Source organism: Anomalospiza imberbis, chromosome 3 (assembly GCF_031753505.1).
Source record: "Anomalospiza imberbis isolate Cuckoo-Finch-1a 21T00152 chromosome 3, ASM3175350v1, whole genome shotgun sequence".
NCBI classification, from domain to species: Eukaryota; Metazoa; Chordata; class Aves; order Passeriformes; family Viduidae; genus Anomalospiza; species Anomalospiza imberbis.
In genome coordinates this window covers 35,979,725-35,993,410 of record NC_089683.1, presented here as the reverse complement: position 1 = coordinate 35,993,410, position 13,686 = coordinate 35,979,725, and the positions used below count along the sequence as shown (strand labels likewise).

Here is a 13,686-nt window from a genome sequence, read left to right as displayed (position 1 = left end):
TGTTTTGGTTTTATCGTTCTCAGACTGCACCTTTGATTTACTAACGTGGCATAATAAGAGTTTGGTCACTTGGGAGGGATGGAAAGCAAGAGGAGCTGACGGGCTCTGTTCAAATGGAAGCACAGGCTTTCTGCGAAGGTAAGCAATTTAGCACCATGTAGCAAACCAAGGGCGGTGCCCGAGGTCAAATGCTGTTGCTGTTCACACATAATCCTCACTCTCGCAACAAGTCACTTCATTTGGTTGTAGGAAGGTGCCCTCTGCACTGATATTCAGGAAAACTGTCAGAGATTCCAGGTGAATGGCTTACAAGCAGTCAAATCTAGCATTTAATGCAAAAGCTTTACATAGCAAGACAAGTTTATAGAAAAAAAAAATCAAGCCAATCTCACCCAAGATAAAGACTGTTTTATATTACTGAAGGTAGGTCACATCCAGTAACGATAATAATCCAAGAAAAGTTTTTGGTACCACACAATCCAGCTGGCTGAGTCAAACATAACCACGCATGAAAACCAACACTGAAGATTCCTGGGCACTGACAGCTCCCACCAATGCATTCACACTTTTGGTTACTCAACAAACGGGATACCTGTCATTTCAGTTAGCAGCATACAGAGGAATTGCTCCAATCCCGGGCACTACAAGCAGCACCACTTCTGAGGCTCATTCCAGTGTGGAAAAGAGAGGTTGTGACTGGTGCCACGTGCAGTCAGCGAGAGGCAGAGGAGCGCAAAGGGAGCCTATGCCACCAACAGAGCACAACCACCGAGTTTATCTGTAAGATCACCATCTCACTTCCCTTTCAGAAAGTGCCTTGTTTATTTAGTTTTTAATGGTATGGCATAAGGACTCGTGTATTTTATAGATAGATACCAAACTGGTATTATCAAAATAAACCCATCTGTTTTATAAACCCACTATTTACAAAAAACGGTTTCTGAAGTTTTTTTGTTTTGTTTTGTTTTTTTAACAAAAATTAAACTATACACCAATCTAAGTTACAGAAACAAAAATAACCTTTATAAGATCACATGTATAAAACAAGAAATGAAATGTGTTTTTATTTAAGGCAATACTGGGCTACTTCACAAATCACCACCTCAAATATATACACTGCTCCACACTACTAATTTTCTATCACATTCACAACGGATTCTTTAATACCAAATATTGTTTTAAATCTTCAATTTAGCAAACTATTTTTATTCACATTTCCATTTTTATTATGGAATCATAAATGCTTTGTAACCAATTAAAAGCAATGAAAAATGTAGCTATAAGAAAACTATCATATTTATGTGTTAACTACATATGAATATCATCCATAGATACTGGATGTTAAAATTTACAAAAATGAGAGTGTGTCAGTACGCTTAACCTATGAAATGTGATCTTATCCAGCTTTTCTTCTGTAAATAAATGTTTTATGCAAAATAAACTGGATATGATAGACTTAGCTAGCTTTAGTTCAAAAGTTCTTAATTTAAAATGATTAAAGGACAGTTTTAAAAACTTGCTCACTTAGTTACAAATTAAAATTCCGAATATAAATGTGTCATTTAATAGTTTAGACTTACAGACTGCTGGTGGCAGCAAATGATTTACAATAATAAATATATACAAAAAAATGTATCTACAAATAAAGAAAACTGTTATACATGAGAAGTAACCTGGTGAAAGATACCAATCACAGACAACTCACAAAGGTTTAGTTTATGGAAAGAACAATCTGATAGAAAGTTGAGGTCTTGATCAAGTATTTACAAAACAGAAGCAATTACTTTCTTCAAGTCCCATAGGGATAAAAACAAATAAGACATTTACATGACTCATGTCATGTTTTTGCTAGATTAAATCACTTCAAAATAAAAGAGCTCCACAGTTACTAGCATGCTTGATGGCTTCCTATTCAAAATAAATTCTATTACAGGTCATGGTTAAACACATTAGGTTTTCAGGACTTTGATTCCCCTTCCTCAGTACCCAAAACAATTACTTTTGCAGCTATAACCTCTGGATTATCCTCCCAACGTCCTTCGAGCCTTCTCAAACTGACAACAGGTTTCATTTCCTGAAGCTGCTTCAACACACGCTCAGTGCAGTCTTTAAGAGTCTTGTCCAACACTATCTTTACATTATCACCACATGGAAGCCGTGATGGGTTGGCAAATGGTACCAGGGTTTCAGTTTCAGAACACGACCAAGAGACGTTATCGCTTGCTACAGGGGCCTTCTCGCTGGCTTTCCGAGAGTTTGAATGGGATCCTTTTTTGGTTCCACTGCTATGGTATTCTCTTTCAGAGTTCTTCTTTTGCTTCACAGCAGATTCTTCAAGGAACTTGAGGAACGACACTTCAAAACCCATTGGCTTGAACGAGCTCCAGTCAAAAGCTGCAGGTTGCTCCTCGGCCGTTTGAATGGCAACAGCAGTCTCTTCCTCCTTGTGCAGGCTACTCACACCACTGGGCAGTGCTTCCTCTGTTTTCTCAGCTCTCTTTCTCTTACTCTGAGAAACATTTTTTTCTTTATTTACTCTTTTCAGGTTGTTTGATTTTTGCTTCTCTGAGGGGCAGGAGGGGCAGGAGCTGGTCTCCTGCAAGTCACTATTTACACTGGAAGAGATTTTTGCTTGATTTTCAGCAGTTGAAGAATCCTCATTAATTAGTTTAGTAATGAATAGTTCTGTCAGTTCATCCACTTCATCCTTCTCACCTTTTTCAGTTTCCTTTTGTGATAAGGTAGTTGTGCTTGAATCATTATTGCTCGCTGTCAAACTTGGTTCAGGCTCTTTCACATCAGTTTTTTTATCAGTTTCCTCCTGCTCACAAGAGGCTTCCTTTACTTGGGAGACAGAGTGTTTTTTAGATACAATAAGAAGATTCCTGTGTTGGGAAGTAAAAGCTTTGGACAGTTTGTGACATTTATAATGCCTTATTATGTTACTTTCACTTGTGACTACGGATGAACATCCTTTTATCATACATGGATACTGAGTTATGAACCTGCTTGTACATTCTGATAAGGCATCGTTTCTGGCCTTTATTAAATACACGTACTTGCCACGTTTCAGTGAATAAGCCTTATTTTCCTGAACCTGTATTCCTTTTGAGTTTTTGTTTTCCAAGTTCACATTTTGCTTTCGTTTAGTTTTCACTGACATCCTGTTACCCTCTTTTCCTGATCTGTTTTTGAGTCCTCTCTGTTTAGACTTCAAAGGTTTCTCCTGATTTGCTTTGCTTGAAATATTTTCCTGGCCTGGTGTCAGTCTCCTGGGTCTTATTAGATGATCTTTATGCCTGTCATTATGTTTGTTAAAAATATGCCTCAAGAGGTTAGACCTAGTAGCATAAATACGGTCACAGCCTTCACAGTCACACTTGAACATGCCATCATCTTCTACTTTGTTTGGCTTTATCTCAACACTGTGCTCTGTCTCAAGATGCACAACATAATTAAGATATGCTGTAAACGAAGACTTACACTGAGACTGGTCACAAAAAAACCTTCCCACCTCTGGAGCTGATTTCATGTTTCCAATTTGCTCTGGGGTCATGTCATGAAGCTTCATATAATGCTGTATCAAGCTGGTAACCTCCTGGAAGATGCGAGAGCAGTCACTCACCTCACACCTGAACTCTCTGACAGCAGGTTTGGTTTCCACCTCCTCGCGTTCCTCTTTGCCTTGCTCATTCTCCTCCTCCACTTCAGCAGAGAAAGCAGGGAGGTCTGATTTGTGTACAGCTTGGTAATGAAGAATTAGGTTTTGTTGTATTGTGAAAGCTGCAAAGCAGCCCTGATGGACGCACCGGTATGGTCTGTAAGGGCTGTACCTAGTGGGAAACTCCAGAGATTTTGTTACGGGCTTCCTACCATTCCTCTCCTCTTTCTCCTTCCTGTGCCTCCTAGCCTTGCGTACTTTGGTTTGTTCCTGCGTACTATCAAAAGATGCTGGATTGTGCTGCTCCAGTGGAACAGAAACCACCTGTGGAGGTTTTTCCAGTCTTTCAGGAATATTATTTTCTGGTAGAAGTTTTTCCAATACTTTTACAGGCTCTACAACTTCCTTTATCTGAGTTTCTTTGACCAATGGAGCTACAGTTTTGTTTTCTATTACTAGTGTCTGCACAGTTTTTATTTCAACTGGTTGTGAGGCTGTGTTTACAGTTTCATTTTGAGATCTTCTGCCATAAGGCCTCTTAATTTTTAATTTTACCATCTCCTCTGTTGTAAAATGATGTACAAGCTGACAGTGTGCTCGGAGATTAGAGTTTCTTGTGAATGTTTTTGGACAGGTAGCTACAACACATTTGAATGGGGCATACTTCAGTTGATGTTTCTTTATTTCTAGTATCATTTCTGCAGTGTATTGATGGATCTTGCCATAGTGTTTAAATAATGCATCTTTTGTCATAGCACTGTAACTGCAGCCAGGATTCTGACATACAAAAGGTTTGTTAACTCTATCACTAAACTGAATGTTACTTGCCTCTGGAGATAGCTGGATGAGGGGTTTATTTTCAATTGATACAACAGGAACTGCTGGTGCTAGCTTATCTGCTGGAGGACACTGAGAAACAGTCTCAGAGATGGGAATGGGAGAATCATCTTCTAGCTTCAGTTTTTGCAAGCCTTCCAAAATTTCTGACATTTGGGTATCATCCTTTTGAGATATCTCAGACTGAGCAGAACTACCCTTTGCAGCAGTAACATTCCCTGTGTGCACAGCAAACTGTGTAGAAGTGGGTAGTTTTACACTGTGTGCAGAATTTTCTGAAGCAGCCTGGGCATTATTTACTTGCAAGTTGTGTCCTGAAGCAGCAACAGTATCCTGAACTTCAGTTTTCACCTCAAGCATCTGTGAATTCATAGCAGTTTTAATTATTTCCAGTGTTTTTTCAAAGTTCTGCATAACACTGTCCTGTGAAATCTGTTCTTCTGAATTTGCCTGCACACAAGAATTTGCAGCCATCATTTGAGAATCCCCATTTTCAGTTTTTACTGTTAAAGGGGGCAGAACTGTATGAGCCTCAAGATTTGTTTTGAAATTCTCTTTGATACTGGCCATGAATAACTGATTGTCAACATTACTGAGTTTCTGTGCAAGGTTTTCCACTACTGCTTGAGAGCCACAATTTGCCAGCAAGTTGGACTGAAAACTTTCTCCCTGTATTTGCATGTTTCCTTCAGTGCTTTTGGTTAGAAGTCCCATTACTGTTGGATTGTTTACTGCTAATTTCTGTGATGTATTGGGCACAAGCAGGGGTGTAGGTGTTTTTCTCTTCCTCTTTGAAGAGCTGGTTCCCTTCTTATTCAAGTTACTTGATCCCGAATTCTTGGGACTACTGATAACTGAAACTCGTGAACTGTTCCCTGCAAAGTTTTGTGCTGCTGCAACAGTGTTAGAATATGAGCTAGGAGACAAGCCATTTTCAATGGTCTTTAGCATTAAGTTCTCTGTTGCAAAAACAGGCAAAGTCTTGCATTCATTTAGTGGAGGAATTTTGGCATTGAGGGTCCTGTTTTGGTCAGTCAGCAGGGTACTGGGGTTACAGGCTGTCCGCAGCAGAGAGGGCGTGGCTGAGCCAGGGAGAACAGCTGCATTTATCTGAGTTGTTCCAGAGACACAATTTGTAACCACATGTGGAAGTGCTTCTGTGTTATCATAGCTACTTGGGATGCCTGCAGTTTCCAAGGCTTGCTTTATAATTTGATTACCTTCCTCATTCCCACTGGTATTAAAGTTAGTCACATTGGCCCGTGGAAACATAGTCTGCAGTGCGGAACGATTTTCAGCTGCAAGTAACTGGAGGAAAGATGGATCTTTAAAACAAGTCTCTGGATTGAAGGCAGACTCCTGAGGTTGCTGCAAGTTTAATGAATTTGAAGAAAGAATCATACTGGCAAGCAAAGACTGTCCATTAGCCTGCAGAGCTTCTGGAGAAATTTCTGAGCCTTCAAGAGGCTTACAGTAAGACCTCTTAGATAAGTGACCACCAAGTGATCTAGGATTAGTAAAAACTCTGAAACACCTGCTACAGATAAATTTGCCATCTCTAATTATTGCTGGCCATTTTGCTCGCTTGTTATGTTTTGGCTTCCTTTCTTTCCCATTTGAGCCCCTGCCACGATCTTTTTTCACCTTTTCTGAAGCTGGGTGCTGAGAACTAGCTTCACTGAAGTTATTTTCATTACTCAGTTGTGAGGGAAATATTTGATCAACATTTTCCTCTTTTGGGAAGGTAGAACTAGTGTTTCCTTCTAGTTGCAAAGAAAAGCTATTTGTGTTATTTTCCATTTGTGAGAAGACTGAATTTGGAGGATTCTCTGCTGATGAAGGAAAGAGAGACATTGGACCATTTTCCGCAGGCAAAGGAAGAAAAGGATCTGAACCACCATCAATATTCAAAGGCATAACTGTTTTTGCCAGATCATCCAGCTGGGAAGGTAAGGTGGTAGCAGACAAATTTTCCATTTGCGAACACAAAACACTCTCAGGCTCGCTTTTAATACGAGTAGACAAATTTGGATTTATGACACTTTCCACTATAGGCAACATAGGATTCGCCAGATTTTCTAGGTGGGTTGGGAAAAGAGTACTTGAGACATGCTGCACTTGACTGGAACAGGTGGGATTCAAATTTGATTTGTTCTGTGCAGTAAAAGCAGTATCATTGGGATTGCCCACTTGTGATGGCGTAAGATACATAATCTTCTCATCATTCGGCACATTTTGCAGATTGCTGGATTTTCGCGGTTTCTTATTTTTACGCTGCATTTTGAAAGCAGCATATTCATCAGGGTGTGCTGCCTTCATGTGTTTGCCAATGCTCTGTGACGAATTGTACGTTCGAGTACACCCCTCAACCTGGCAATTAAATTTCTGAATTGGGGCTGCTGGTGACACAGCTGGAACTAAAGAGCTATTTATGTTAGGCTGTGATGGAATAAATGTAATACTTTCTAAAGATTTTAAAGGCAGGTTATACAGATTAGCTGCAGCTTTAATACTGTCTTCAATTTCAAGTTTGGAAATGGGTACACCGTTTCGATACCCTGTCTGATTCTGCATGCTGAATGGATTTACAATGCTCACTTGTCTTTCTAAGCTTTTTGATTCAAGGGCTTCTGGTTTTAATGTGTCTGAGGTCACAGAAACAGTTTGAATATTCTGAGTCTGACTGAGACAGCCCTCCTCCTTTCTCTCTTGGAAAACTGGAAGACAAGAGTCAACTGATGGGCACAACTGCTGGAGTCCAGGTTTAGTAGTATCTACTTTACTAGCAGTAGCAGCCAATTTACCTCTTTTCATGAAGTTATCTCGGATCTTCTGGTTAACAACAGACAGCTTAATGCTGCCTGCTGGAACTGTTTCTTCTGTTTTTATTGAACCCACAGGAGACTGCTCTGCACCAGCACTAGGCAAGGAATTGCTTTGCTGCAGTACACTCACCGACGCATTTACACTTTCATTCCCTACTGGTTCTGCTTTGATTTGGTTCCAGACGTTTTCTCCTTCAGTGAAACTGCTTCGGTTTTCAGCTGGAGGAGATGTCAATTCCTCTTTAACTGCAACTCCATCAGTACTTTCATTAGCTTTAGAAGGCTGACTAAGATCAGGCTGATTAGTTTGGTTTTCAGGCTGCTCTTCTTTTTCAGGCTGCTTGTTGTGATCCTCAACATGCTTCTCCAGTTCATTCTGTGAGCGGTACACTTTCCCACAGCCTGTGACTCTGCAGGTATAGGTATTATAGTGTTGTGCTTCGTGATCATAGAGTAAATAGGCTTCAGAAAACACTCTGCCACATTTGGGAAACATACACTTAGCTCTGAAGACTTGATGCTCTCTCCTATGGGTCAGCAGCTCAGCATAACTGTTAAAGCCAGCCTTACATTTCATCTGTATGCAGATATAAGGCTTGCTGCCACAGTGCATTTGTAAATGGTCATTCAGGTGAGTAACACTTACAAAATGTCGTCTACAGTACTGGCAAATCACTTTTTTGCTCTGCATTTCAAGGAAACGTTTAGCTTCTTCATTATCTTTATGGCCCTTTGCATGTGCTATTAGATTTTTAAAATATTTAAAGCCTTTTTTACAAAGGGTTACAGGGCAGGTGAATTCATTAATAGGGGGTGGCTTTTGAACTGGCACTATCTCTGGTATGTAAGGTTTATCTTTATCATCGTTTTCATCATCTGAGCCATCATTATCATTAAACACAATGAAGTCTGTAGAATAGAGGCTGTTCTTCTTAATGGGTCGTTGCTCCTGTTTGGATACAGAATTCGTTTTCTGATTCTCATTGGCAGTTGCTATTTTAGGAGGTCTTCCCAGTCGCCTCAGTGGTTTCATAGCAGCCAATCTCTCTTTGCTAGATTTTTTCACATGCAAAGTCACATGGGGAACAAAGTTTTCTTTAGAATTAAAATTTTGGGCACAAATAGGGCAACTGTAAATTCCATCTTTGTAATGTTTCTGTGCATGCCTAACTATTCTATGACCTAGGAATTCCTTGTCACATAACACACAATACTGCATGTAAGCTTGCCAGTTCCTAAATCTAGCTGATATGAACCCCCTCTCTCTGAGTTTTTTGATTTCTCTCTTTTTCTGCTTTTCATCTCTGATACCCCTAAGAAGGCTGGTAGCCTCATCAATGCCAGCAAGACCATTCAGAGAAGTTTCTTTACTATCTTCTTGGCCATCCTCAACCTTCTCATAAACTTCACTATCATTTAGTTCATCTATGGATGACACGATGGATGCCTCCTCTCCCATAAGCGCCAGACACTGACGCTTTAGAGTTTTCCAGTCCCAGAACTCTGGATCAAAAGGCCACTGAGTTTTCAGTACAAGTAAGAGCTCACAGCGCAAAGAATTTGGTATTGGAAGATTCTCTTCATCATACTTCTGGTCAGGCTGATTATATAGCATTTCAACAGCATAATATGCATCCACAGTGGGTTCCAGAAGAAATTCACTCAGCTGACAAGCACGTTTCACCTCCAAATCATCTGGAAGTAAGCAGGAGATAGTCTTGCAAATAGATATCTTGACATCTGCATTTTCACTGGATTCCAAGCGCAATGCTTTCACACACAGTTCAATGCACGTCGCAAGTCCAGCACCATCAATCTGTAAAGCAAGACTAATTTTAGTAAGTGATTTTATCTAACTCTTTCTATACTTTTAAGAAAAAGATGTCATTAGTCAATCATAAGTGTCAGAAAAGCACCTGGGATTCACAGTAATACTTTTTACCTCAAGAAATAGAATGGATTTTCTTCAGATGCTATTCCTTAAGTTGCATAATTTGTCTTCATGCAACTAAAAAATTGTTGACGTTTACATACAACTTAAAGACCAATTAATTGTATGTTCTGTCTAGTTTGAGGACTTCTGTACTGTATGTTAGAGGTGTTCAGTTTATATTAGAGCAATATTGAGCCTTTTCCTTGGAATAAAGCCTGTCAGTTGTGCCACAGGTATTTGAGATGAGCTTCTATGAAACATCAACTTAACACTGGGTAGAATTCAAATGGTAAAAATTGCTGCAGTTAAAGCAAAACACATGATCATCAGAAAGATCTATAATTTGGAGATCACTTAAGGTAAAAGCTCTACTTTTATTTTTAAAAATTATGTCACTTCAAAGTCAACTGACCTCAAATGAACACATGGCTTCAGTCCAACTGAAAGCAGTAAGTATAGTTAGGTTTTGTTAAATGTTCCATCATTTGAATGTTCTAAAGGTCATGTGGTCTTTACTCATTCATACCCTAAGGAAACACCATTTACATTTACATTGACTTTACAAGCTCTTTATGCTGCCAGGGATGCACGAGAGAGGCTGTGGCATACACAAGAATAAAGTTCGGCAAATTTACGAATGTACAAGTCTACTACCTACATGGTCTCCAATTTCTGCCAACAAGTAAATACTCAAATGCTCACTGGAGAAAAATCAATATGGCACAGAGCAGGCAGAGATCTTAATATCACAAGACTCTTTGAAAGTTATTTTCCTCCCCCTCTCTAATTCCAATTCATTTCACATCTGACAGGGATGGGGTGTGTGTGTGTGTGTGTGAAATCCTTCAATTTAGATGCCCATGATTAGCCATACCAGAACACTGAAAAACAAAACCAGGAATTTTTATGCTTAGAATTAATTTCCCAACTTACAGAAATCTTCACAAGAGCTCAATTTAGCTATCAATATTAAATATTGCAACTACTAAAGAAACTAAGAAAACTAGATGACATGGTTAGCTGAGAAAGATGAGCAGGGTTTTAATATAACACTGGATCTAAGCCCACAAGTGACAAGTATTTAATTTATCAAAATAAACTACATTCATAAGTGGCAATTCAAAAGATTCTGAGTTGTAGTTTTGGGGGTTTTTTCGTGTAGTTTCTTCTTTTCTTTCTAATTTCCTGTAATTTTCTTTTTCTTATATATTAACATACACAGTTCATTTCCTTTCCTCTTAAGCTGGTCCTCTCAATTTTCTGGAATTTTTGAAACATGGAAAATAATGGTGAGGAATGTTAGGGGCTGCTGACAGAAAATACCACATTTAGAGGACACAGGCAAACCTAGAGGCCATAACCTCACCTTTAGTACTTTCTTCATCCCAGTTGTGGCATCCAGCTTTTCTGTTTAATCCCACTCTTTTTTTTTGCAAAGGAACCAAAGTTTCAATGATTCAAAATAAATTAATTTATAATTTACCTGAAGAAGGAAGTTGTTATGGCCTTTCCTGAAACCAATTAGGATTGCCCTGAAACTGATACTATACAGAAAGACAGGATGTCAAAGAAGTTTCCATAAATTTTCCTGATTACTGTTCCATTGAAATTCCCAAAAATATTCTTTCAGGAGTATCCTTACCTCTGAATTAATTACTTTAATCAGGAAGAAAATGTGATAAACAGTCTTAGTTAACACAGAAAGTTGACGACATCTCTCTAGATACACTTGAATAGAAGGCTCTACCCTTTGCTGCAGTTTACTCCAGAAAAGAGTCAGCTCCCTAGAAAAAGAGAACAATATTTCAGGGCCATCAATGCAACCACTAGTCTTATAACAAGAAATGCAAGGCTAAGAACAGTTTCCATTTTGACTTTGGGAAAAGAAAAAAGCCTGAAATTTATTTACACCTTATCTTTTAATAAAATACCCACAGTATTAAGTATCTAAATTTCAAAATTATGACAATTCCAGAAGGACAGTTCAGAATAAAACCTGTATTACCACAATTTATGCTATATAATTTATTCATTATATGGCCTTGGAAAAAAGAAAAGTCTTGCACAGTAGTTTACTATTCACAGACTGGAACTGTATACTTCTGAACTCTTAGTATTACTAACTACAGAAGATTGGCTTTTCTCTGTGATAGATACACTTTTGCTAAAGCTACTCTTCTTTAAGAGCTGAATGTGACTGTGATTTAGCAAGAAATTAGTCCCCAAAGCCAAAGAGTATCACAGTATCCACATTATCTTATTTGTTCATTCCTCCTCAGGTGCGAAGAGCCAAGAGTACCTAGTACCTTGTAGAATGCTGTAACACCCAAAACTTTATCAGAATCTCTTAAAGCAAAATCCTGCATTAGCAGTTTTCTCCTGCTGCTGCATGTAAAATGGAGATGTACAGACAAAGCAAATTCTTCAGGAATTATACAGGTTTGCTAGTTAGCATAAGGAAATTAAAACCCTAACAGTTCAAATATCTGCCAACAAAGACCAGTTACTTGTTCCCACATTAATGACAGCAAACCCTAAACAGTAAGTAAGTATCTTCATCTAGCTTATTATTGTAGTTATAATAGTAGTGAAGAGCTTCTTCCTTTCTAAGTTTGTTACAAAAAGAAACACTGTTTTATTACAGGACAAAAATAACAGCACTTACTCATTAAATGCTGACATAATGCTGACCAGTTGCCTGCAGTTATTAAATTTCTTATTTCTACAGAAAAATTATTAACCAGCTATTGGTATTTGCCTCATCATACACACACCCTTCAAATTCCTGTAATGGATGCTTATGTTGCAAAATCCATTTCTTTTCTTTTTTAGCTTTCCAAGAGTCTTATCTCCTTTCTGTTTAGCTCATCGATTTTATCGGCTGAAGAAAGTTAACTTATGGCTTATGTATCTTCCCCAGACGTTCTTATGTATCTTCCCCCAGTGTTCTTAGATGGAAAACAAGAGTCAAACTCACCAGGCACAGTACATCTCCCCTTGCTGCAGCTGGCGAGACAGAAATGCTGCACATAGAATTAGAGCACTTTTTTCATCTCCATCAGATTCCAGGTTACAGATCATTTCTAGTGCATCTTTGCAATCTACTTCTGCAATCTAGAAGAGAAGAAAGAGAAGAACAAGACTCAGAAAGTGGTTGTATTTTCAGACACACAGTCACACTAACCTTTGCAAGACAATAATTCAGAACTTTAATTAAACAGTTTGATAGAGATGAGCTTGAAAGCAAATCAGTATATTTCTAGACAGTATCAAAACTCATGCCACCAGAAAAACTGTTCTATTAAAGTGAACATAAACTTTTTTCTTAGAGATGACTTATTTGTATCTAGTGTCCCAGTCACCTAAGAATTTTAAAGTATATTAATTATTCATATGTATCACATACATATGGGTAATAGTGATATGAAGACTTATAACTTTAAAATGCAGCTTAACACAAAAAAGAAAATTACTTGTAATTCTAATCCAGTTTACTTGTCACTGATGTCGCTACTGCTTTAATGCAATGAGCTGGGTGGTTAATGAATCTGAGGTTTAACATGACTGTTCTAGTACTTTTAAAAAAAATCAAAGATATTAAGAAAAGGAAAGCTGTACAGTAAGAAGCAGGTCATCTGAATGCTGTTCTAGAAGAATGTTACAGTCTGTACAATATAAATTATTTGTCAGGTACCAATTGAAGTACTTAGTTTTATGGCAAATCAAAGGACAAATCACAGTTGCCCAGTACTACTAGACAGCTATATCAGTACTGAATCAGTGCACTTACTGTAACAACTACTGTCTAATTTGATTCTCAGTAGACTGGTTTGACTACCTCAATTAGTGCATCTGGCAGGACATGCTGGTATTTATTCTTTGACACCAGCAGCTGAAGAATAGCTTGACTATGACAACAGCACTGTTGGAAGTCTCTCTTGAGAAATCACAAGACCACTCAAAGCAAGAAACAGAAGTGCTCACCCAAACACCCAGCTGGTCCGGCACTCTGGGAAAGGCAGCAGCACAGCTGGGTTGGGCACCACGGTATCCAGCAATCAAACTACAATTTTGAATAGTACAACTACTTATTTTCACACCTCTAAATTGACACTTTGTAAATATACTAATAGCCCTTCACTGAACTTCATTGGACGTTTAATAACCTCAATGTCATCTTCTAAAGAAAACTGCATTTCTTAATATGGAACAGTGTAAATGTAATAGCAATTTAGACTGAAGATCTGCTTTGCTCAGTGCCCCATCTCAGATAGGGATTATCAATGAAAAGCTTAGAGAAGAATATAGTGAACTGAACTTATTATAAGGGAGCTTTCTTCATTAAAAGCTTTTCCAGTCTGTCACACTTCCTAAGGGACCCTGTTTGTAACAATGGTTTGTAACATCAAGTTTGTCAGTCTAGCATTTCA

The 13,686-nt window shown here is 38.4% G+C and overlaps 1 protein-coding gene and 1 long non-coding RNA gene across 5 annotated transcripts in view; one reads left to right on the top strand and one right to left on the bottom strand.

The window, feature by feature from the left end:
- Positions 1–13,686, top strand: part of LOC137470529 (uncharacterized) — a 250,412-nt gene that overhangs the window by 50,263 nt on the left and 186,463 nt on the right. The window lies entirely within an intron of this gene.
- Positions 1,036–13,686, bottom strand: part of ZNF292 (zinc finger protein 292) — a 50,487-nt gene continuing 37,836 nt past the window's right edge. For 3 of the 4 annotated variants that reach the window (XM_068183996.1, XM_068183997.1, XM_068183998.1), the window contains 3 exons: positions 12,234–12,370; positions 10,899–11,040; positions 1,036–9,139 (listed from right to left, as the gene is read on the bottom strand). In XM_068183996.1, coding sequence (XP_068040097.1) covers positions 1,958–9,139; positions 10,899–11,040; positions 12,234–12,370 — 7,461 coding nt within the window. In that variant the 3' untranslated portion in view covers positions 1,036–1,957. Of the gene's footprint in view, positions 9,140–10,898; positions 11,041–12,233; positions 12,371–13,240; positions 13,320–13,686 lie in introns of all 4 variants that reach the window. The other variant, XM_068183999.1, reaches the window with a different exon arrangement.